We start from the raw sequence: 24,189 nt of genomic DNA on the forward strand, positions 1-24,189 counted from the left end.
GGAAGACTCTCTTTCTGGTAGCCATTACTTCAGCTAGAAGGGTCTCAGAACTTCATGCACTCAGCAGTCGACCACCATATCTATTGTTTCATAAAGACAGGGTGGCCTTACGAACCAATCCATCTTTTTTACCTAAAGTAGCCTCTGCGTCTAACCTAAATCAAAGCATTGACCTCTCTGTGTTTTTTCCTAACTTTTCTAACAGGTCTGAACAAAAATTGCATTGGCTAGATGTTCATCGTCAGTTAAGGTATTATTTGGATAGGACCAAACAGATCAGAAAAACTGACCAGTTGTTTGTCTCTTATGCAGAAAGCAGAAAGGGACTTTCAGTTTCGAAGGTATCACTCTCCAGATGGCTAACATCTCTGATTTCCTTTGTTTATGAAATTAGACACCAAAAGCTGCCTAACAAACCTAAGGCCCACTCCACCAGAGCTTTGGCTACTTCTATAGCCTTCCAAGACAGGCTGCCTATTGACACCATTTGTGCAGCGGCTACTTGGGCTACTCCTCACACTTTCATTTCTCATTATAAGTTGGATTTAGCTTCTAGAAATAGAGCTAACTTTGGTTCCACTGTTCTCAAGAGTCTGTTCCGATAGGCCACCGGGACAAGGTGCTAGGGGCGGTCCCATCCAGCAAGAATGAAGGCGAGATAGACAACTTAACATATAGAAGTTATGTTCTTACCATAACGTTCCATGTTAGTTGTCTTCTTCTCGCCTTCTTTCTTGCATCCCCCTGCTTCCCCCTAGCCTGGACAGACCTAGAGGAGTTTGATTGTGACCTCTCTTTCTACCACCTCTATTGCTATAGGTATATGCTCTGCTGTGCATATATTCCTTGATCAGGCTTCAGGTCACCTTCTTCCCTTCCTTTTTATAGAGGTGGGTTCTCCCATTTCCAGTAGTTCTGGTTTTTATTATTGGCTGGGCCTAGCTTACAAACGAGATCTGAGGTAATACCGCCTAGCATTGTGGGATATAAGCGGAGCCTCGAGCCGGTGGATCCAACTCTCGAGCTTTTAGAGTGGCCGAGTCGGAGCCGAGGTCGGCTCCGAACCCATCCAGCAAGAAAGAAGGCGAGAAGAAGACAACTAACATGGAACGTTATGGTAAGAACATAACTTCTATATTTTGCTGCTGGTTCAAAGGGGGAATGAATTAAGGCATGCAGTACTAGTTTTAAATCCCATGGTGGAGTAGGGATCTTTATAAGGAGGTCTCAGTAGGAGAGTGCTCTCAAAAAATCCTTAGAAAGCTTAAATGAGAAGAGAGGAGAGACCTCAGAGGTTTCTAACTAAGAAGATAAAGGGACTCCAACACATGCCTTATACAGATCGACTAAACTCCCTGTCGATACACTCAGTATCGTATAGACTTCTTAGGGGAGACTTATGCCTGGCTTCAAAACAATCTCTGACCCAAACCTAATGAATTTGCTGCACATCTGTAAGTCAAAACGGGACTAGAGCTACCCATTCCAAGGACCTAAATACAGCCTGTACCTTGAACAGGACGTGCTGGAAGGACAGACTTGTCTCTCAGCATCTGCCGCGTCTTCGGAATAGGCTGCCAATTCATGGGAAGCAAAGTACCTCTATGACCCTGTTCAAAACGAACCAGGATGGGTAGATGGGACACTAAGTTCTTACAAAGGATAGCACCCACAACCCTCCTGGAAATAGGCAGTCACTAATAAATACACTCCTGGGTACTGACTAGAGTAGCTATGGTATTACATTGTGATGAAACGGTTAGGCTTCAAATGACTTCCAGGTCAATAGACTACTAACCTCTCCTATGAAGCAAGAAAAATTGGCAAGCCCAATATGAAAGTTGGTTGTTGAAAAGCTAGCTCCCTCATTAAAAATAGCTGCCAAAAACTCAAGAGCACTTTGTATGGAAGCTGAAAAGGGGTCAATGCATTTCTGGTGTGCCCAAAAACAAACTTTTTCCACTTACTTCTGTAAAGTTTTCATGCAGAAGCCTTAAGGGAAGATAAAAGTATGTGATGGACAGGGGAAGAGAGCATAGGTTGTCTAGCTATTAACAGAATTGGAGAAACCAAGCTGTTAGCTTGAGGTTTGAAATATCAGGATGAATCATGCCTGTTGGTTGAGACAGAAGGTCTAGAATTGGATCCAGAATCCAAAGAGGGTAAAGGAGACGAGGCTAAGTAAGAGGAACAAAATCTGTTGAAGCCAATAAAGCGCAATCAGGATGATTTTGCTCTTCAACTGAGCAGCTTTCGGCAGAGATTTTGGAATTAGAGGAGTTAGTGGGTAAGCAGAGAGAAGACCAGGGCGCTAATCATGGAGTACAGCATCCCTCAGTGATTCCCCTGGTGGGGGGATCAGGGAAAATAATCTGCTGCACTTGTTGTTTAGGGGAGATGTAAAAAGATCGCAGCAAAGCTGGCCTTATTGGTGGAAAATCATTTCTGCCACTTACATGTTGATAGACCACTCATGAGACAGTGGAATGGACCGGCTCAGTTTGTCTGCTGTCATGTTGGACTTCCCTGGAATGTGCGCTGCTATTAGAAAGGTTGGGAGAAATCGTCCACTGCCACACTCTCAGAGCTTCTCAATACCAGTGGTAAGACCTGGTTCCCACTTGACTGTTTATGTACCGGACTTCTGAATTACAATCATCCTGAAAGGAAGAGAGTCTTGAAAGGCCTGAAATGCTCTCATTTCTAGGACACTGATATGCATATTGGCCTCTTCGGGGGACCAAGTGCCTTGGACTGTCTTCCCCAGGAAGTGCCCCCCCACTCAATCTGTGAAGTGTCCACGGTCAGTGCAGTCTTGAGCTAAGGGAAAATGAAAGGATGGCCTTGTACTTGATCTGATCGAATCCGCCACCACATGTATCTCTTGCATGCCTGAGTGATTCTTATTTGGGCTGAAATGCATTGATAAAGAATCAATTGTTGTATTGTTAACCTCCATCGAAGAACTCTCATATGAAATCTTGCTACAGGAACTATAATTATGGCCACTGACATTGACCTCAAAGCTTCAAGAATCAAATGGGCTGAAACTGTGGTATTGGGAATTATTTTTCTGACCTGGAATCTGATAGTCTGCCCTCCTGAGAGATGAATAGAAGCTGTCAATGAAACCATGTTGAAAACTGCTCCTATGAATTCCAATGTTTGAGACGGTTGTAACTGAGACTTGTTGTAATTTATGGTTATCTCCAGATGGGAGCAAGTCTAGAGTAAGTAATCTCTTGCTCTTATTAGTAGATGCTTGGTCGGGGTGGTAATGAGGCAGTTGTCTAAGTATGGAAACACTCAGAATCCCTGCAGTATGAAGTGAGCTACTACCACTGCCACACATTTTGGTGAATACCCTGGGGGCTGCGGTGAGGCCAAAGGGCAATGCCCTGAACAGGCAGTGACTGGCTCAGCTGGAAGCATAAATACCTTCTGGATTGTCTGTTTGTTTTTATGTGATAGTATCCATCTTGAAGGTCAGTCTGCCACACCCAGCTGTCCTTGCCTAAAATGGGCAAAATGGACTGAACCGTGACCATCTGAAACTTTGTGAGTCAAACTTCTTTGTTTAATTTGATGAGATCCAAAATTGATCTCCAATCCCATTTCCTTCGGCACTAAGAAGTATCTTGAGTAATTTCTGGATTCTGCCTGGTATGGTGGGATCCCTTGGATGACTCTCCTTTTCTAGCACCTTTTGTATTTCTAGTGCTGCTGCCTTCGTCTGACTGGGTGAAACACTGGGAATTTTGCATGCAGGTGGAAGTGGTAAGGAAAATGGAATTATATAACCTCTGGAAATAATCCTCTGCACCCATGTATCTTTTTTTATATCTAGCAAGACTCTGGTGCAGGGATTAATGACCCCCCGACTGCCTCCATAGGTGGACAATCGGGCTTCCTTTCAGGAGCGATGGTAGGGTCTATTGGAAAAGGAATCTCTGGACCTCTGGTTCTGCAAGCTTCCTCTGCTGCATGGATGTCATTGTCCATTAGAGTTCCCTCCTCTGCCCCTGGGGGAACTATCTCCAAGTGGATCTTAGAAAGGACCCAGGGCCTTCTTGTACCACAATTTTTTACCTCCTTGTTGACTCCTAGAGAAGGATCTTTGAGGAGTCGAAAAACATATATCCACTGCAGAGAGGGTCGTTCCATCTTTTCATACCTGGAGAGGGTTTCTTTAACTTGATGGCCAAGCAGCAAACTATTGTCAAAGGGTGCATTGATGAACGTGGACTTGAAGGACTCCACAAAATCACACAAGCAACAGCCTCCTAATGAAAATGACTGAACTCGCCGTCCCTGAGTCAACCTTCAGCTGTATGAGAGATGAGCCTCATGGACAAATCAGAAATACATTGTAAGGTAGCCAACTGAGAGGTCACAGAAGTCTGAGTCTCGGCAATATCAGTCCCAGAAAGGGATTTTGACAGTTCCTTTATCAAATCCTTTTGTAGTCTAGTAAAGTGTGCTGGATAGTTCAGCAACCTAAGGGCAAAAGTCGCTGAAGCATACTCATGCTTCCCAAATCTGTCCAATGCCCTAGACTCACTGTTAGCGGGATGAACAGAGGAACTTTGCTCAGCAAGTTCTTCCTTTGTGGCCACCGCAATGACAATAGCATTTACAGGCACTCTCTTGTTCCAGTATTCCCTACCTATAGGTGGAGCCAAAATCCAATCTGATCTTTTGGGGATTGGGTCAACTGAGTCAGGCTTCTTCCACACCTGCCTAGAGATCAAGTCAATGAACTCATCGGTGGGCAGAGTAACCCAGAAGGTAGACAGGCCAGCTTCAAAGGCTTCCAGGAATGCTGATTCCTCTGGGGAAGGGTTATCAGAAGATCAACCACCTCCAACTTAAGGATCTCAAGAATGTCTCCAAATGAGACATCTACAGGTGGTGATCTTGAGGATCCTTCTGCTTCACTGAAACCAGTATGTTTGGTAACTGACTCCTGAGGGGCTTCAACTGCCTCCTCTTGCACTTACTCTTCTTAGGGACTTCTCAGTGGGCTGCTCCGGTGAAGTATCGAAAGAGATTGTAAAACCCTGGAGCCTGGAGACTTTGAGCTGGCTGCCACTGTGGCACAGAATGATGTAGCTCAAGGTGCTGAGACATTTGGGATCCAGTGGGAAGTTCTGAAAGGGTAGGATCAATCCATCATCCCAAATCAGAGAACACTCTCTTCACTACCTCAAAGGAATATTGCTCCAGGGAGAAGGATGACAATAAAGCCAAGAAGTCAAGCTTCTGGCATATCGTTTCCCTCTGCCCCAAAGGGAATCGACCCAAGGCAAAAGTCAGAGCTGAGCTGTTCAAAGCTGAGCCTCCATGGGGTAGAGATGACTCCAAAAATTTCAAAGTCAACTCTAACATCTTGGATCCGACAGAGGTGCTTTGGCTCCAAGAGTCATCTGGCTCCAAAGACAACTGAGCCAGTGCACTCAGAGATCTAGGGGCTCCGAAATGATCAGTCGAATCAGAGAAGGAGTTGAAATCACCAGAGTGGTACAAGGACGGGCTTCCTGACCCAAAGGGGTAGGAGCTGGAAGAACTCCCATCTATATTTGTGCCAAGAGGAATCTCCTCATCATTATGTCCACATCAGCTTCTGTCAAACTTATGGAAGAACAAGAGGAAGCTAGGGATGGGGACTTAAGAGTGTCATTGTTCCAAAAAGGGAAATGGTACTCTGGAAGGTACCGGATCCAAATCTAGTGAGTATGTGGTTCTGGATAACCGTCTCAAATCCAAAGTCCTTGGATCCATGGAGGGTTTTCTTGTATCCAAAGGTGGTCAGACCACAACAGCCTTTAGATCCAACTTATGCTTCTTTTTTGGCAGCTCCAAGGAAGATAGAGTCGAGGATCCAGAAGGTTTAGGAGACTTAGTGGAAGGCACCTTTGATTTCAGTTTGGAGGGCTGAGCCCCAGCAACTGCTTCTGAGAAGGAAGTAGGAAGTAACCCCTTCAAAATACATTTATTTTTTTCTGTCCGCAATACCATGTGGATTGAAAGTTTTGCAAATGGCACAATCAACTTGAAGATGGTCCGGGCCCAAACAATACATACAAAGTGTAGGTGTTGGACAAGGGTAACTTTTGCCTGCACTTTTGGCACTTTTTAAATCCCGAAGGGTCTAATATAGAGAGAGACAGCGAGATACCAACAATGGTATAAAGAATTACACAAGTGTAAAAAGAAAAAAAAACAGAAAACAAATAATGCAACTATTGTATTAAAGAACTATACAAAGTGTAACAAAAAGAGAGGATAAACTATAAAGGATAATATTAAAACACTTATTGTATTTTGAAACTATCGCCTCAAGAGCTCAAGATGACCACATCTAAAAGAGAAAGTGGCAAACAAGATCTGGATTATGTTAGGGGTTGGTGCATTATGGGTAAGGGAGGAGCTCAAGAGCTTTTTGGTTGCCACAAGCTAAAGCAATGGCCAAGTCAGATCGGAGGATCGGATCTGAATGCAACAGTTAAGGATAGAATGAAAACTTGACAACATCAGATCTATTTTTACATATTCTCATTATGTCTATGGAGTAGTTCATGATTTTAGTACACTTTGGAAAGAAAGGAATTATTTAACATTAGCAGGGACAATTGCTAAAATACTGTTTTTGTTAATTAATTCTTAGATGCTTTATTATTGCAAGGGAGACTGCAGAGGTAAAATGTGACGCACATAATGCAGACGATTACTTCATTACCAGAGGCAACACTTTTGCAGATATGACGAGACATGCTGCATTGTCTTATCCTGTTCATGCTATATTTTTGCAGCAAATTAATGAAAATAGCAACTTCTCTTTACATGAGTTGCTGTCTTTTCAAGATCAAACAAAGGACACAGAGAAGGATAAACAATAGGTGGATAAACAATAATTGCAGTCACTCTCCGGACCTTTTGTGGAGCTATCCTGATGGTTGACGAGTAGTCCCACTCATTTTTTTAAATCACTTAGTAAAATTCTACCATCTGCCTTTCCATTGGGCAAAAATGCGTTAATACAATAAATTTCCACTGAATGGTATGCCTCTCATCTCTCAGAAGTTGCTCAAAATTTTGTAAAAACTTGTGTAATTTGTTTAGAACATAACATGTCTAAATCAGTACCTGTACTTGTCAATCACTGTAAAAGACTTGGGGGTCCTTTTGCCCCATCAGTGGAACCAGTGGGACTTTACTGAACTTTTCTCTAAGTTCAGAAATTTTGATATGTACTGGTTAATTGCTGACATTTTTTCTGGATGGGTAGGAGCATGTCTGTGCATTAAGACATGATGCACACATAGTAGCAAAGAAATTATTAACTGACCTCAATCCTAGATTTGGTGTTCCGTGAACCATTCAGTCTGACCATGGCTCACATTCACTAATCAAGTAATATAGCAACTTTGTAGAATCTTAAATGCTAAGTTACAAGTTCCACTGTCCCTATAGACCACAGACTTATATAGCGGAGAGAGCTAATCAAACAATTAAGCTTAGACTAGCTAGTGTTTGTGAAGAAAGTAGACTTAAAATGGCCAAAGCATTGCCTTTAGTTTTATTTATTGTTAAAATGCAGTTACTGGCTCTAAAAAATTGTCCCCTCATGAAATCCTAATGGGAAGACCCCATACAAATGCCTGCCACCTTTCTATGAATTTAGGATTGTGAAATACTGATGAGACCACTCTTTTGTATTGTAAATCCCTGTGTTCTCATTTGTAGAAATACTATAGTGTCATTCTGCATGCAGCCCAATAGCCAACAGAGCAGAAGCACCCCAGAGACTCTGTATATAGCAAAGTGCATTCCCAAAGAAATTCACTTAATTCCAGATGAAAAGGAGCATACTTGGCTTTGCTAGTATTTGCTACTGCCATCTGTCGTGAGGGTCTCCCCCACCTGGATCCATGAGTTGCATGTCAAAAATCTGCCCCCCTTGTGATGTGTTCAACTGAGACAACACTGACGTCAGACCATGTGAACTGACAGAACCTATCACCAGATGAACTATACAATAAACCAGGGACATTACTGTATTCAGAAATGGCAGACTGTGAAATTTTGCCATTCAAACCAAATCCAGAATCAACTGTGCACTGTTTGCCACCCAACCTGATTCCACATCCACCATCCAGATCACATCTGGAACTGAATGCAGTTAAGTTACCATTGCTGCCTTACAAGGAAGTTAAATCCTGTGATTCTGCTAATTTATCCTGGTGTGATACAACTTCCAGTGATTCTTATGCAAACTCAACATTTTTTCTTGCTTCATTACCTTATCTAAGCAACATTCTTTTCTGAAGCATTCCCTAGAGTCTCCTTGCTCCTTTATCTGTTTAAACATTTCTGCAGTTTTTTTCTACCTAAGTAGTGAGGGTAGTGTAGCATTGTTCATATTCAGGCTTGTGTTTTGGGTCTAGCTGTTTGTTAGTAGAAGCTGTGTGTCTGAGCACATGTTCCAGGCCATCGTAGTTTAGCCAAAACCAGTATAGTATTTGTATGAGTTATTTATAGCACTTTTATTGTCTGCATATACATTTCTAGCTAGTTTCACTGTGTGTGAGTTATTAACAAGACATTTTCTATAATTGTTAAGCATCTGGTTGGGTTTGTTTGTTCTGATTTTTGTTTTGCTCCCTCCCTCCCTATTGGTATCTTGTTTTTATACTTGGTGGCTTTGCAGTTGCATGCCCCTACTGTAAATTTGATCTGGGACACTCATCCCAGTTTAGTATCATTACCTCATTCTACCTAATCTAGGGAGAACATTGGAGAAGGCCAATCCACTTAGTTTTTGTTCCTCCTTTCCACTTTACAAAAAAAAAAAAAAAAAAATTTCTAAGCTTGTTTCCTGCCTTTCCTTTAAGTCGTCTAGTCCAGATACAGATTTGCTGTATTCAGGACTGTTTGTAAGCTTCTAAGACCTTTCTGTGTTGGAGGGAAGCCTTCTAGCTTAATATTGTTTCTTAGAACTAGCCAGTTTTCTAGTTTCAGCACTCAAATCTGTTTCTTTGAGCTCAGCATGTGTTCAGAACTCATTGTAAGCACTAAATAAGCTACAAATTACTACAGCACTCAACTTTCCTCACTTGTCTACAGGAAAACCGTTTTTAGTACTTAATAAATAAGCACCTATCCAGGCATGTCTAAGGGTCAGCTCCCGGTGTTTTCTCCTGTCTACCTGATGAATTTGGGCATCTTGGGGCGATGCAGCAATTGCCTCATGTACACAGACAACCCTCTCCTCCTACCACCCAACACTACGACCTGTGAGAGATGCACTTATGTAGCCAAACTGGAAGCAAAGCTCTCTCCACCCTAGACTGGACTAGACAGTCAAGAGGAGAAGGAAAACACTTGCACCACACCACACTCATTGCATAGTCCCTCAAAACCTACACCACCAAAACACACATATAGAAACACTAAACACACACCTACATTCGCAGAGGCTCTCAATAAAAATCTACCCAAGCAAGAAGGACCTCCAAAGCAGAAGCGCAAGCAACCTCCACCCCCCCAACACAACCCAAATGACACACAGCCTACAAACTCAGTGTGCCACCCAACCACAGCCATAAGGCATAACAACGTACCCAACACTCTAGTCATAGATGACTCTATAGTCAGGCACACTGATGTTCCACTCACCAGGTTAAACAAGGAGAAAGTTACTGTCAGCTACCTGTCAGGTGCAAGGATCCGCCACATAATGCACGCATTCAGGTCACTCCACAACAAGTACAAATATGACTCTGTCATTGTCCATGTTGATGTGAATGACCCGAGACATACCTCCCTGGACTACATGAAAAGAGATATGGAGGAGCTGTCTGATCTTGTAGCTCAGACAGGTATGACCCTAGCCCTGAGTACCACCCTGCCATCACCCAGAATGATACCACAGTACAAGGACAAAATGATTGACTTCAACAATTGGCTAAGCTTCTGGTGTCATTCTAAGGGGATCCAGTATCTGTCTGCCTGGGATGACATGACTGACAAACCACGATGCTTAGCCAGAGATGGCCTGTACCTGTCGCCCTTGGGATTCCGGACACTGGCTAAGGCTCTTTCCACCCCTATAGTGCCTTTTTTAGGCAAGGTTCAAATGACAAATTCACCACTGTAACAGGTACAAGCAAGCAAAATCTGAGGGCAATGCTACTTAATGCTAGAAGTCTGAACCTCAAAATGCACTCACTTGACGCACTCCTTAAAATGGAGAACATCAACATCTGTGCAGTGACAGAGACCTGGTTCAAGACTCCAGAGAGCACCCCTGCATTATCAGGCTATAATTCATACCACACCTTTCAGCCACCTAATCTGGACCAAAACACTAAAGGCGGAGGCATGTCCATATTCATTAAGGATATCCACACCTCCATGCTAGTTGCTCAGCATAATGCATCCGACATTATCCAAGTGCAACTAACTCTGGGCAAGACAGCAATCCAAACTGTAGTTTGCTTCAGATCCCCTACCATGCCCCAGGATTTCCATTCCTCATTTCTTGATACACTGGAAAATATTAGGGTACAACCGAACATCCTAATAATGGGCAAGTTCAGCTACCCCACCATTAACTGGGAAAACTACTCATGTACCAACTCTTGTGCTCAACGTTTTCTGGAATTCATAAATTCCAACGCTTTGGATCAACTTATCCACACCCCCACCAGGGGCAGCAATATCCTAGACCTGGTCATTACCAAAATGGGCAACTGGTGTTCCACACCAGAGGTCAATTCCTTGTTGGTCAGATCCGACCACAAGCTAATCACCCTAGACATCCACATCCCACCCCCCCATTAGGGAAACCACTGTAAAAAAATTCTCCAAAGCCAACTTCATGCTTCTTAAGACAGAAGTGGCAAACTTCATGACACCCATGCTGACGGACAATAGAGGTACGACTGCTGAATCTTATACAAATGCACTTTATAAGCACTTACATGAGTGCATGGATCATGCAATCCCTAACAGAACCAAGATGCTATCCTCCAAAAAAGGAAGCCAATCTGGTGGTCCCCTGGCATAAACAAACTCTTCAAAAGAAGAAAGAAACTGTTGCAAAAGAAGAGTAAAATCCCATGATTGGAGGAAATCCGTGGTCAGCCTCAGTAAGAAGCTGAGATCCCTCATAAAATCCTCCAAAGCTAGTTACGAAAACAAAATTGCCACTGATTCTAAAGAGAACACCAAAGCATTCTATAGCTATGTCAAGACTCTCAATGGCAACACTCAGATCTGCTCTGAGTTACAGCACAATGGCACTAAATATACAGAACCAACTGATATTCCCAATATCCTGGCAGATTGGTTCAGTACTAACTTTACCCCTCTCTTACCCCCTAAAAGTCCCATCTCTATACCAGAGGAATGTAAAGTTCCTGTAATCACGGCTGCACAGGTAAAAAAAAAAAAAAAAACACTTTCCACAGCCAAGAACACAGCATCCATGGGACCTGACAACATCCCGGGCTGCGTCCCACACGAACTACAGAACGAACTGGCACCCCACCTAAGTACCATGGTCAATCATAGCCTCACCTCAGGCTTTGTGCCCACTGAATGGCGCACAGCAACTGTTATCCCACTCCACAAAGGGGGAGCCACCACGGACCCCGGGAACTACTGCCCCATTAGCCTGATGAGCCTGGTCTGCAGGGCTATGGAACGTATCATCACGGAACTTATAAACAATGACATTGGTAATCTCCAAACTCTGGACCCAACCCAGTTCGGGTTTGTAAAAGGCAGATCATGTCTCCTAAACCTGATAGACTTCTTTGAAGTGGTCACCAAAGTTGTAGATGAGGGTAAGGTTGTTCACACAGCCTATTTAGATCATGCCAAGGCTATTGACACCATCGCCCACTCTGGAATTATAGATAAACTCACTAAACTAGGTATAAATCCCTATGTCCCAAGATGGGTTGCCAACTGGCTCACTGACAGAACCCACACTGTGAAAGTAGCAGACTCTAAATCCAACTTCAGACCAGTGACAAATGGAGTACCACAGGTTTCAGTCCTGGGTCCTCTCCTGTTTGGTATCTACTTCTCTGAAGTACAGGCTAACACAGAAGGTCTTTGGCTAACAAAGTTTGCAGATGACTGCAAACTAGGAGCCATAATCAAAACTCCTAACGATATGGATATCCTACAAAAGGGCCACACTGAGACAGATACCTGGTGTCAAAGCCATGGCCTCAAGCTCAATGCCAAAAGGTGCATTGTCATCCCTTTTGGTAAGAACTCTGCACCCATGAACTACCACATAGGCGGTAGTCTACTTTACACCAAAAGTGTGATAAGAAACCTTGGGACACAGGTGGACAGTAGTCTCTTCTTTGATAATCACATCGCCACAGTAGTCAGGAAATTCTTCTGTGTGGTACACCTTATCACAAAAGGTTTCTCATCCAGGAAAAAAGAGGTCATTGTTCCCCTCTACTCATCACTCATTAGACCCATTATAGAGTACAACGCCCCTTTTGGCATGTACCTCACAAGACATCTACAACAACTGGAACAGCCACAGAAATACTTCACAAAGAGGATTACCGGCCTCAAACAGATGCCCTACGCAGACCGTCTCAAAAAACTCCAGCTTTACTCTGTCGCATATCGCCTACTCAGAGGCAACCTCTGCCTAACATACAAAGCTATTTCAAAACCCAGAGCTGTTGGATATGCTCCACTTAAAGAAATCCCAATCCCTCCGAGCTACACGTTCTCGGGACCTAAACTTTGTCACCACAATAAACAGAACATGCTGAAGGGATAGATTCCTGTCCCAGAGACTTCCCATACTCCGGAACAAACTACCTATCTATATCAAACAAAGCTCCTCATTAGCACTCTTCAAGAAAAAATCTTGATGATTGGATGGGAGATAGGAAATTCACCCCCGAGGATCACTTCTGTGGCTCTGCTTGAAAGGGGCACAGGAAAATATTTTTCTTGGGTGGCAAAAGCCAGGGTATCATTTGGCTAGGCTTATATAGGCCCTAGGGCCAATAGCCTAGTACCTACTTATGAACCCAAGTGATCTGCGATAAAGGCCCTTGGTCGATGACTTTTTGGTGATCAATTTAATTTGTACAATGAACGGCCCACCCAACTTACTTTAGTTTCTTCAAAACCCTTTCCAGACCCCACATGCTTGTTTTTCCTGTGGACCAATCATCACTACTATTACTGTGTTTTTCATCATTTTGTTTCACCTGCTTTTGCCATCCAAAACCATAAATGCATCATCCTGAGACCATTGGAAGTGTAAGTACAGAATCATTTCTTAATACTCATACATGATATGCTAAAAACAGAGACCAGCATTTACTCAGAATTGAATGAAGAGCACCTGAATGGCATCCTAGACTGAATACTTTTTCTGCTTCCTTACATACTTATGCACAGACCCTCAATGTTGGCAATGCTGGATTTGTGCAAATATTCCTACTGCACATGATGGGGGTATTCCAGTGACTGATTAAGAGCTTCATACTGCTAAAATCCAAAGGATAAACATGTTTCTACCTCCTTTACCGTAATGCTATTTCAACTGTCAATGACTGTTAAAGGACATGTTTGCCATCACAAAAATGAACACATTCTGTTGGAATTAGTGCTTGCATTTTCACCTGGAGAATTTAAGATGGGGCTGGAGAACAACACTTGGCACCACTGCATGAAAACTGGTACATGAGTGGAAATTAAGCTCATCTCTGTTCACCTACAAACTGGTCTGGTTGTTGTTATACACATCGAGTTATACTAGCTATTCGACATACAGCTGCTTTACTGAAAGGAAAGATTCATAATGCTCGTTGCAAGAGAGACAAACACATTCCTATCCCAGCTGGAAAGATAAATGTCACCTGGGTATATCATAATGCTGTACAAAAAAATGCTTTTAAAGGGCTTGCTCACATGGAGCTTGGTGATCAGGTCATTTCTGGAGTAGGGACTGTACCTGCTTATAGGGTGGTGAGAAGTCCCTCTGACAGCTTAGGAAGTTGTCTAAGTTCCTGAAAATATTAAGCAATTCCACTTTTCAGTCTATGCAATGTGCAGTGTGGTGCCACAGAACCACAATGCACTTGACTTTACCATCGCGCCTAAAGGTGGTATTGGGCACCCATCCAAATGAAGTGTTATTCTTTTAGTCCTGATAACACCAGTGCTATCTGTAGTCACCTAGGAATAATTCAGAAAAGTCACTAAATATTCACATACCAAAGAAGCTGATAGCTCCCAATGGGCACAGTTAACCAACCCTTTCTGTTGATGGGGAGGAGGAATTTTAAAGTGTTTCATGTTTATAGCCATTATAATTATCATGTTAGGCCTTTTCTTTTCTTGATTAAATTGTGCATTTTAAAATTATTAGAATCCAGAAAGAACGCTGCATTTCAACTACATAAAATTGAATCACTGCCAATTACCATTCTTGACAAAATTCTTAGTAAAGTAGAAGATAAACATAAAGTCTTGCAATATTTTTAGCAAAATATATGATGATTTACATAAAGGATTGGGGCATGTGATATGCAACGAAGTCTTGAAGATTTAGGATCTTTGATTGGAACTATTTACATAGGTATTTTAAACCCCAAGTAGACTCCAAATAATTTTTCCCTCAGGTAGACAGCAAATGATGGAGGTGCGATGGTGAAAAAAAGGTAACTGGGAACTCATTTTCTGCGAGTGTAATGAGTTGGCAGACTTTAAAGATTCCCTGCAGAATACTCTGTCAGAGATACTTGCTGAGCAAATTGGTATAACTAAGGAAGTTATTTTTATGAGCTACGATACAGAATCAGAATTGCCCAGGCATAGTAAGGCCTTGCTGAGTCTAATTATGGTGGCTGCCAAAAAAGCAACTATTAGAAAATGGAAATCAAAGTCTAAACCAACTCTACTAGAAGTAGTGAATATAGTAACAGAAATAAAACAACTGGAATTGGGATATTTGGAAGGGGTAGGAACAAATTTCAATGAAAGGAAATGGGACATGCTGAGGAGGAACAAGGTTTAAAAGAAGGCAGGATTTGAATGAGCTATGTAATGTTTGATTGACCATGACTGGATCGATTATAAGTAATGTATAATGTTTGCAACTAAAATTGTCAAAATGGTTTGCAGTGCATAATGTTTGCAACTAAAATTATGCCAGTATGTTTTTTTTTTTCATTTATATAAATGTATGATTGCTTATATGACACATGGTAATTTAATAAAGATGTTTCTTGTTTAAAAAAAAAAAAAAAAAAAAAAAAAAGGATCTGGGTATGTGAAAATAGAATGTATTACTGATGATTATTTACAGTATTCACATTGTGTTCTTGTTCCATCAAGACATTCGTATGTTTTTATTGCAAACAAAATTTTCATGCGGGGAGAAACTGCCAGAGTTAGTATGCAAGACTGGAGAAGGAATGGTCAAGTACAGTGCAGCTTAGGTTGAGGTATCTGGAGTGAGGAATTTAATTGGGAGAGGTTACAGAAGTTGTACAGTAATCACTAATAACTGCAGTATCTCTTAAAAGGGATTCACATCTGGAGAAAATATGGAGCAAAACCAGCACACAGTAAAATGACTATCTGAACTTACATTAGGTCTTTTTGGATGGTCAACCACTTGTTCAAGATCAAGCTAATTAAGTAAGACATGACGTTAGCCTTTCCTTGCTAATATAAAGTGCCTACACTTTAATGTATTTTACCATCCATGGAATTGAGGAAGAAACTGACGTCTTTGTTCACAGAAACATGAGTGGTGGGAGGCTGAAGGCACACAAGATCAAGTTGGAGCTTAAGAGAGTGTGAAATTATACATAGACAAACTAACCAAATTGACCAGGTGAGGATAAGACCAAATTATTTGTGATAGTTTCTTTCCTTACTAGAAGAGCAGGTAAGGATGAGATCAAATTATTTGTGATAGTTTTTTCCCCTTACTAGAATAGTAACTCGGGTTCAATTCTTCTTGGCAATGTACATTGGAAAGCATGACACTTTAGTAAAACTGATATAAGTTGCATATGTATAAGTTTCACAAAAAAAAAAAAAAAAAGTAATCTCCGTGGTATCCCTGAAGTCTCAAAATAACCCACTAAACAAGTATAGTGGGTCCAAAAACAAAACAGTGTAAGAAACTTTTCTGTGTGGAAGATTTTCAGTCCATATATCTCTATTTAATCAGTGTATATTAATCAGATCAAACAATAGTAGTAGAAGTAGCGAACTTAAACTCATCTTAAGTAAAAAAAACATAATAAAAAATATATAATTGTACAGAATTACTAAGTATTCGAATGTAATCCAAGCAAGGTAGGCAGTCTGACTGCAAACTAGGAGCCATAATCAAAACTCCAAAAGATGTGGACATCCTACAAAAGGGCCTCGCTGAGACAGATGCCTGGTGTCAGCACCTCAAGCTCAATGCCAAAAAGTGCATTGTCATCCCTTTCAGTAAAAACTCTGTACCCATGAACTACCACATAGGCGGTAGTCTAATTAACACCGAAAGTGTAATAAGAGACTTTGGGACACAGGTGGACAGTAGTCCCTCCTTTGATAATCACATTGCCACAGTAGTCAGGAAATCCTTCTACGTGACACACCTCATCACAAAAGGTTTCTCATCCAGGAAAAAAGAGGTATTGTTCCACTCTACTCGTCAGTCAATTGACCCATTATAGAGTACAACGCCCCTTTTGGTATGTACCTCACAAGACATCTACAACAACTGGAAAGGCCTCCGAAATACCTCACAAAGAGGATTACTGGCCTCAAGCAGATGCCCTACGCAGACTGTCTCAAAATACTGCAGCTTTACTCTGTCACATATTGCCTACTCAGAGGCGATCTCTGCCTGTCACACAAAGCTATGTCAAACCCAGAGTTTTTGGACATGCTCCACTTAAAAAAATCCCAATCCCTCCGAGCTACATGCTCAAGGGACCTAAACCTTGTCACCACAATAAACAGAACATGCTGGAGGGATAGATTCCTGTCCCAGAGACTTCCCATACTCTGGAACAAACTACCTATCTATATCAAACAAAGCTCCTCATTAGCACTCTTCAAAAAAAATCTTGATGATTGGATAGGAAATTCATCCCGGGGATCACTTCTGTGGCTCTGCTCAACAGTAGCAAAGGAAAATAATTTTCTTGGGTGGCGAAAGCCAGGGTACCTTTTGGCTAGGCTTATATAGACCCTAGGGCCAATAGCCTAGTACCTACCTATGAACAAGGCAAGCAGGAATATAAATATTAATGAGAGGAAACCTGTGGCAGTGTGAATACAAAAGGCTTACTTACCAATTGCAGCACCTGTGGGACCCTCTTATAAGTGCAGCAGATTTTAATCCATGTAAGGAACTTTACTAATAGTAATGCAATTCCTGACATGAACCTGTGTTGCCACGAAGGCGTAGATACCAGAAGTGGAAGACTTCTTGATCCTCTAACACATCATCTACTCAACCACAAGCAATGGGTCATACATGTATACTAATAAAAGGACAGAACATCACACCTGATGTGCCATTAATTACAACTGATTCTTTTTCTCAAATTAAAACATTTTTCATAAAATTTTAGTACTCACAACAGCACTATACCCACAAGCTAGGTCTAACAAGAAGAAACAGAACACAAATTCAGCATTCTGCTTTGCGACTTTGAACACAATCCTTAAAATAAGAACACAACTACAGAAGAAAATCCCTTGGCCATTCAGGATAATTCCACCTGCATGTCTATAGGCAGCAGCAAACAAAGTGCTCAGTGTTGTCCTCAGACAAGGCAATTAAGTCATTTCTAACTACCTTCAAACAAAACAGCACGAAAAAGCGAAAATCCTTTGCTATTTAAAAGTAGAATATAGCTGTAGAACATCTTCAGACAGTGTCCCACTAGTTCCTGCAAATAACTTCTGCTGAAATAAGTTGCCATCTTGGACTTTGATTAGCCCACAGAAGTATTTCAAGCATTTGTATCAAATTCCTTTCATCTCCCTCCTTCCAAGTATACACATTAAGCTCTTCAACTATCCCCAAAGGTCTCCTGAAGTAGTCACTATATCATTAGAATGGCCATCCTCTGAACTGCCTCATATATATATATATATATATATATATATATATATACAACTGCAAAACTAAACCCTTGACACCTCCAAAAAGTACTCAATAGTGGGAACACTACATAAACATTATACTCTTGTTAACTCCTGATGAGTGAATCATGCCAGCTCTAATGCTCAAGTAATTTCCAAAACCTATGTTGGTCCAATAAAAAGGTATTATGATGCATATGTGCTCCAGTGCCTTTGAGTGTTGAGCATGTCAAGCTTTAAAGGCTCTTGTCCGAATCTGCTACACTGTAGAAACACTTAAAATGCCTTTTTTAAAGAAAATGGAAATGTCTTCTGAGTGCTCAGTCAACAAAGTAAAACTATTTAAGTTCCAGGAGAATATATTCTGCCAGAACTGTTTGCACTGCACAGCAGTATAACTTTTTTGCGTGAAATTAGAAATAAAATAATTTTAAATACAAGATGGTCTCTTACTAATGTCTCTAATATGACACTAAGTAAATAAGAATGATTTATTTACCTATCACAAGACGAAGACACATCAAAAATTGCTTTGACAGGATGCATTGGTAAATAGAGAGAGCTGCTCACTCACCTCTTGCTGCCATGGAATTGACACACTACCCGTAGCAAACCTCTGGTAGAAGTCATTATCGGTCTGCTCCAGTTCAACTCCTTTAACTGTGGAGAACTGTTCAATATCCAGAACATCTTTACAGTAGATAGCTTGAGGCTAAACAAGGAAAGAAAAGGGAAATGATTAACAATACATGCCGAGTCTGGTAAGTATCAAGTCACTTGTTAAAGTAACAAACAATAAAAGAACAGATACTTAGAAGTCAGCTTGCACTGACTTCTTTACAAAGGACAAGTATGAAAGGTAAAATGTGAAAACTCTTACACAAAGGCACCTACTTCTGTGAAAAGAACTCCTCATCACTATTAAACTTGGTCCATCAATCCATACCTTCCATACCTTCAAGAAAGAATTGGATGATGACAGAGGTGCCTATATATATTCCACCATGGGATCTGGGGTAGTCAAGCTCCTCAAATGGCAAATAGGCTTTGAGCTTTTTCACCAAACCTATGAAACTATGCCTGGCTTAGTAGGGTAGGGACAAGAAAGTAAGTTGAGAAAGTGGTTGAGATGTCTATTACCATACCTGCAGCCTAAACACTAGCTTTTTGCCAAGTCTCTGCCAAGTCTCAAACCCGGGCCCTTCTCAACTATGGCACAGTGCATTAACCCCCACGAAGATACACTAAGTCACTGTTCATCCAAAAGTAGCCAAAAACACGGTAGTCACAAATAAACAATTTTAATGAAGCTTTCGGGTCTACACCCTTCATCAGCACATAAAATCACCTTACATAAGTTGCATTTAAATAGAGGAAGCACTGAAAAACACATGATCAAGCCAGCCAACCAGATACAAACCAAAATTAATTATGCAAATAATTTAAAATGCATCACACCCAAAACTCTTAAAGATTTTGTTTGGAAAGGGACTCTGACTCAGTTAATTTCTGTCCTATCTCAACACTACGACAAGTTTCCTTAAATTTAAGATGGATTTTTCTTTAGATACAATGGATTTTTTAGATATAAGGGTATATAGGAAACTTGGAAGGTTGGAAACAAAGGTGCATAGGAAGGATGTGCATGCACCAAGATATTTAAATACTGCTAGCATGCATCCAGTGCATATATATAGAGGCATTATAAAATCTCAGTTAATAAGAGTCAGTAGACTAACAACTGAGGAGGGTGTGTTTTTGGAAGAAACTGAGAAGATGAGGAAAGAGTTTATTGAGAATGGTTATTACCTTAGAGATGTAAATATGAGTTATGAAGAGATTTTGCAAGGCAGAAGAGGTCCTTATAAACCAGTTTTTAGTTCTGTGTCTGACTCACTCAGGGTATATATTAGGGAATGAAGCTGATAAGGTAGTAAGCAAGCCTGTCATCAGGTTTACTACCACCTATAATGCCAATACAAATGATGTTTGTAAAATAATTCAAAAGAATTGGGTAATTTTAATGTCTCAACCAGATTTAAAGGACATTTTAGGTCCAGTACCAAGGTTTGCCTTTAGGAATGGTCAGACGTTTAAGCAAATATTATGTTATAAGGATTTTCAAACTGAATCTGCTCCTTTATGTACTAAAGTGGGCACTTTCAAGTGCTATAATTGTGTCTGTTGCTCTGATATTAATGATAGTAATAATAGCTTCCGACATCCTACAACAGGTGAATGTTTTAAGTTTACTTGCAAAGCAGATTGTAGTACTACTAAGTTAGTTTATTTAGCTACCTGTGTTTCATGTAACGCATTTTATATAGGAAAACATCCAGGAAGCTTAAAGATAGAATAATAGAGCATAGGTCCGAAATAAGACGGAAGATTGAGACAAATGGTTTATTCAGACATTTACATGAATTTCAAACTCATGCTTTTAAATTCAGATGCATATGCACTGTACGAATGGGTATTAGGGGTGGTGACTTGGAAAATCTTTTGTTATTGAAGGAATATGAGTGGATAGTACGTTTACAGGCTGATAAATGGCCTGGCTTGAATGGAGCAGTAAGTCTCAAACCAGTTTTGATTAAGCGTCAGAGGGAGAATTTATGATGCTAACTTTGAGCTGCTACCTTTTTAAAAAGTTTTTTAAAAAAAGTTTTTATTTGATATGAATGATTTATCTATATGTAACTATATTTAATCTATATAAAATTGTTTTTTATTAATATAAGTAAAACTTCTTTAAGAGTTTTGGGTGTGATGCATTTTAAATTATTTGCATAATTAATTTTGGTTTGTATCTGGTTGGCTGGCTTGATCATGTGTTTTACAGTGCATTAACCCACCATGCTACACATTTTTTTTTTTTTCCAATTGGGAGGTGCTGATCTAAAGACACCAGCAGTATTAACTTAATGAAAAAAATATGACCCCAATAATGTGCAACATTAACTATCAGAAACAGGAAAATAGACAAATTTATACAAATGAGAAACTAGTATGTCCACGTTCTGCTGGTATGGCTACTAAATATGTGACTGCTCAGAAGTTCCAAATCCACTGAGAATATATGTTAACATGCATCAAAATACATGCAGGAACAAACTGCTTGTGAACAAGTATGGATGTGGTGCCTCATATTGCTGAACTAGAGAGTTTGATCTCATGACACCAAGTAGTATAAGCATATACAGCTCCCTAGTCTGGTCACGTGAAGGAGGGGTGCATCTAGCTCATGGCCAGCAGCAGAGAGGGGCCTTGAATAGCACATCATGTGTCTTGATGGCAATGAACGATGAAGATATGTATTAACTGAGGTATACTGGGGAAGAAGCTTTCCTTCAAGTCTCTTGAACAAATAGCAAGATGCTGAAGAATGGTGGACTTAGATAAGTATTATACACTAGGACAGTCAGGGCAGCAGACAGGAATTTAAATTGCTCTGGACTTCCAAGATGGCTGCACATTGAGAACCAGCTTATTTCTAGCTCTCCCAGTATGAAAACAGAAACTTAGCAGAGAAATCCAATAGACTTGTGTTTATGGATAAATTTCAGTAAGTGGACTGCTTGGATGCTACAAATAAAGAAATATAGAAGATCTGGAAAAAAATCAGCTACAAAAAATGAGGAAGAAACACTGACTGGGGAGAGTTCTGCAGCTGTTCAGCAAAATGCAATGCAAACTTCAGACATGACTTCCAGTAACCTACAGGAAGATATAAGACAACTGTATGCAGACTTGGTTAAAATAAACAAAACACTGATGTAGTATATTAACACAAACAACAAAAGTGTGGAAAAATGGAAGAAGCTTTAAACAGATATTCAGATGAGATGATAAAGCTGCAAAAATCAGAGGTCAAAATAAAGAAAAGGATTTCTGAATATGAGACTGCTCAGGAAGAGATGTTTCAAAAAAAATAATAGAATTAGAGGACAGAGTGTGTAGGGAAAACCTAAGATTTTCAGCTACACCAAAGAAGATGAAAGGAACAGACTGCACAATGAGCAACTGGACTAGTATTCCACAGCAGGAGTTGTTAGTTGAAAGGGCACATCATGTGTATGCTCGAAACCTCGCTATAAGAAAGCAACCTAGACCTTTAATAGTAAAGATGCAATCCGACCAGCAGGAGTTGATTTTGACAAAATTGTGGCAGAAGGACAAAGTACTAAAAGTGGGGAATAGCAGAGTGTTTGCAGAGAATGATTACTCACTGCACCATCAGATAGAAGAGGAGCAAATTTATTCCACTATTCAGAGAATATTGAGATGGAGGTGCAAGATTCAAACTGCTGTACCCAGCTACGTTCAAGGTATTCTTCCCTGGAGGGACAAAATCATTTTTTGATAAGCTATATGCTAAGGAAGAAATACAAAGGTTTGTCCAACAAAAAGTGAGCTGAGAGAGAAGGAAGGAAACACGAGAGTTGACTAGAAGAATTGAGAGTACATTGGAAATGAAGCAGAGACAGGATTTTGGAGATTAAGAGTAATAAAACCAGTAACTTAATACGGGATTACAATGCAATAACTATATTTGTGAAATATGACAGAACAAGAAAATCTGGAAATATTGGACTTTTTCAGAGTTTGTTGGACTTGTGGGGGACTCTAAACCATATGTCCTACTCCATGTCATTATTGTTCGGAAGACGAGGGAGAAAGTTAACTGTAAGTTTTTTTTTCTTAAATAGTACCAAGTTTGTGGCATGTGGTTTTCTTTACATGCTATAAAGTTTTTTCAGTTATTTTAAGTGTAATGGGGATTCTAAACAGGTGCTGCTATTTTTTCTTCTTTTCTTTCTCCCTTCTCTCGCTCTCTCTCTCTCCTTGTTTAGTTTTAAGAAATGTAGGCCCTGCAATGTATAAAAAAAGACTGGTTAAAAAGCATAATAAAAAGAGAAATTGATGTACTGTTTCTCATTCTTGTATGGGGAAATGAGTGGATTAGAGACCTTAGATTGATTTACTAACAAGTTTTAAGAGAGAGCAAGTAAATAAAAAAGAACACAGAATATTATGAGGCTTTTTTACAAGGAACACACTTAAGCTCAATAACAATTCTGAAGCTGGTCTTCATGTTTCCATGGAAACAATCTGATAAAGAGAAATTGGCTACAGTCTGGTGTAGAGTGATTGGCTGAGGGGAAAAAAAGAGAAATTGGCTAAGAGATAATGTTCTCTGAAAGCATTCAGGGGCTTTCCCAGTTGAGAAAGCTATAATGTTAAGACAAAACCAATCAGTACTTAGTAGAAGCACAGGCTGCACCATGCATCTTGGCTGGATGACCTTTCTTTTAGGTTAACACAAGTCTGTCAGTTTGGGACTTTTGTTCCTATTAGGGGGCTAAAACTTCAATTTTGAAGGTGTAGTTAGTTTTGGTGTTAGCATTAAGTTAATAGGTTTTAGGGGGGATTGGGGGTGTGTTTGTTTTTTGTTTGAGGGCTTTCAATAAAACAAAAAGTTTTATAAGATGTGACATAGGCTCAAATATATAAAACAAGAAATAACTGTATAAAAAATCAACCTGCTAAACAGTGTATGCATGTAACAGAAAAGTTGGAACTAGACATGTAACAAAAAAAGGTGTTGTACATAAAAGGTGGGAATAACTTTTTAATACTATGATGCCTTCTTTAATGTCTTTAAATGTAAATGGCTTCACAGATAAATACAAACAAGAAAGAGTACTAAATTAAAAATGTAGAGTGCAAATAGCTATGTTACAGGAGACACACTTAGAAAGAAATGAACATGTGAATTTAGTAAAGAAAGGTTTTCAGGATGGTTATTCAGCAGAATATCTGGGATAAAGGAAAACAGGAGTACTTATATTAATTGCAAAAGGAGCTCCAATAGTGATAGAAGAAGATAAATAAATGACAATGGCAGATATGTAGTGCTAAGGGGCTACTGGCAAGGGAGGAGGATTACACTGGCATATATTTACATTCCACCTAAAACTGCTGTAATGAAGCTTAAGAAAATCCTGGGAGAAATAATCAGTT

At 40.3% G+C, this 24,189-nt stretch overlaps 1 protein-coding gene across 2 annotated transcripts in view; it reads right to left on the minus strand.

Moving 5' to 3' along the window:
* GRK6 (G protein-coupled receptor kinase 6) overlaps nucleotides 1-24,189 on the minus strand; it is a 1,979,509-nt gene that overhangs the window by 216,249 nt on the left and 1,739,071 nt on the right. For both annotated transcript variants that reach the window (XM_044069323.1, XM_044069324.1), the window contains exon 14: nucleotides 18,740-18,877. In XM_044069323.1, the coding sequence (XP_043925258.1) occupies nucleotides 18,740-18,877 (138 nt within the window). The remainder of the gene's footprint in view (nucleotides 1-18,739; nucleotides 18,878-24,189) is intronic.

This window comes from Protopterus annectens, chromosome 4.part0 (assembly GCF_019279795.1).
Source record: "Protopterus annectens isolate FY-2018-M chromosome 4.part0, PAN1.0, whole genome shotgun sequence".
In the NCBI taxonomy this organism is placed as follows: domain Eukaryota; kingdom Metazoa; phylum Chordata; order Ceratodontiformes; family Protopteridae; genus Protopterus; species Protopterus annectens.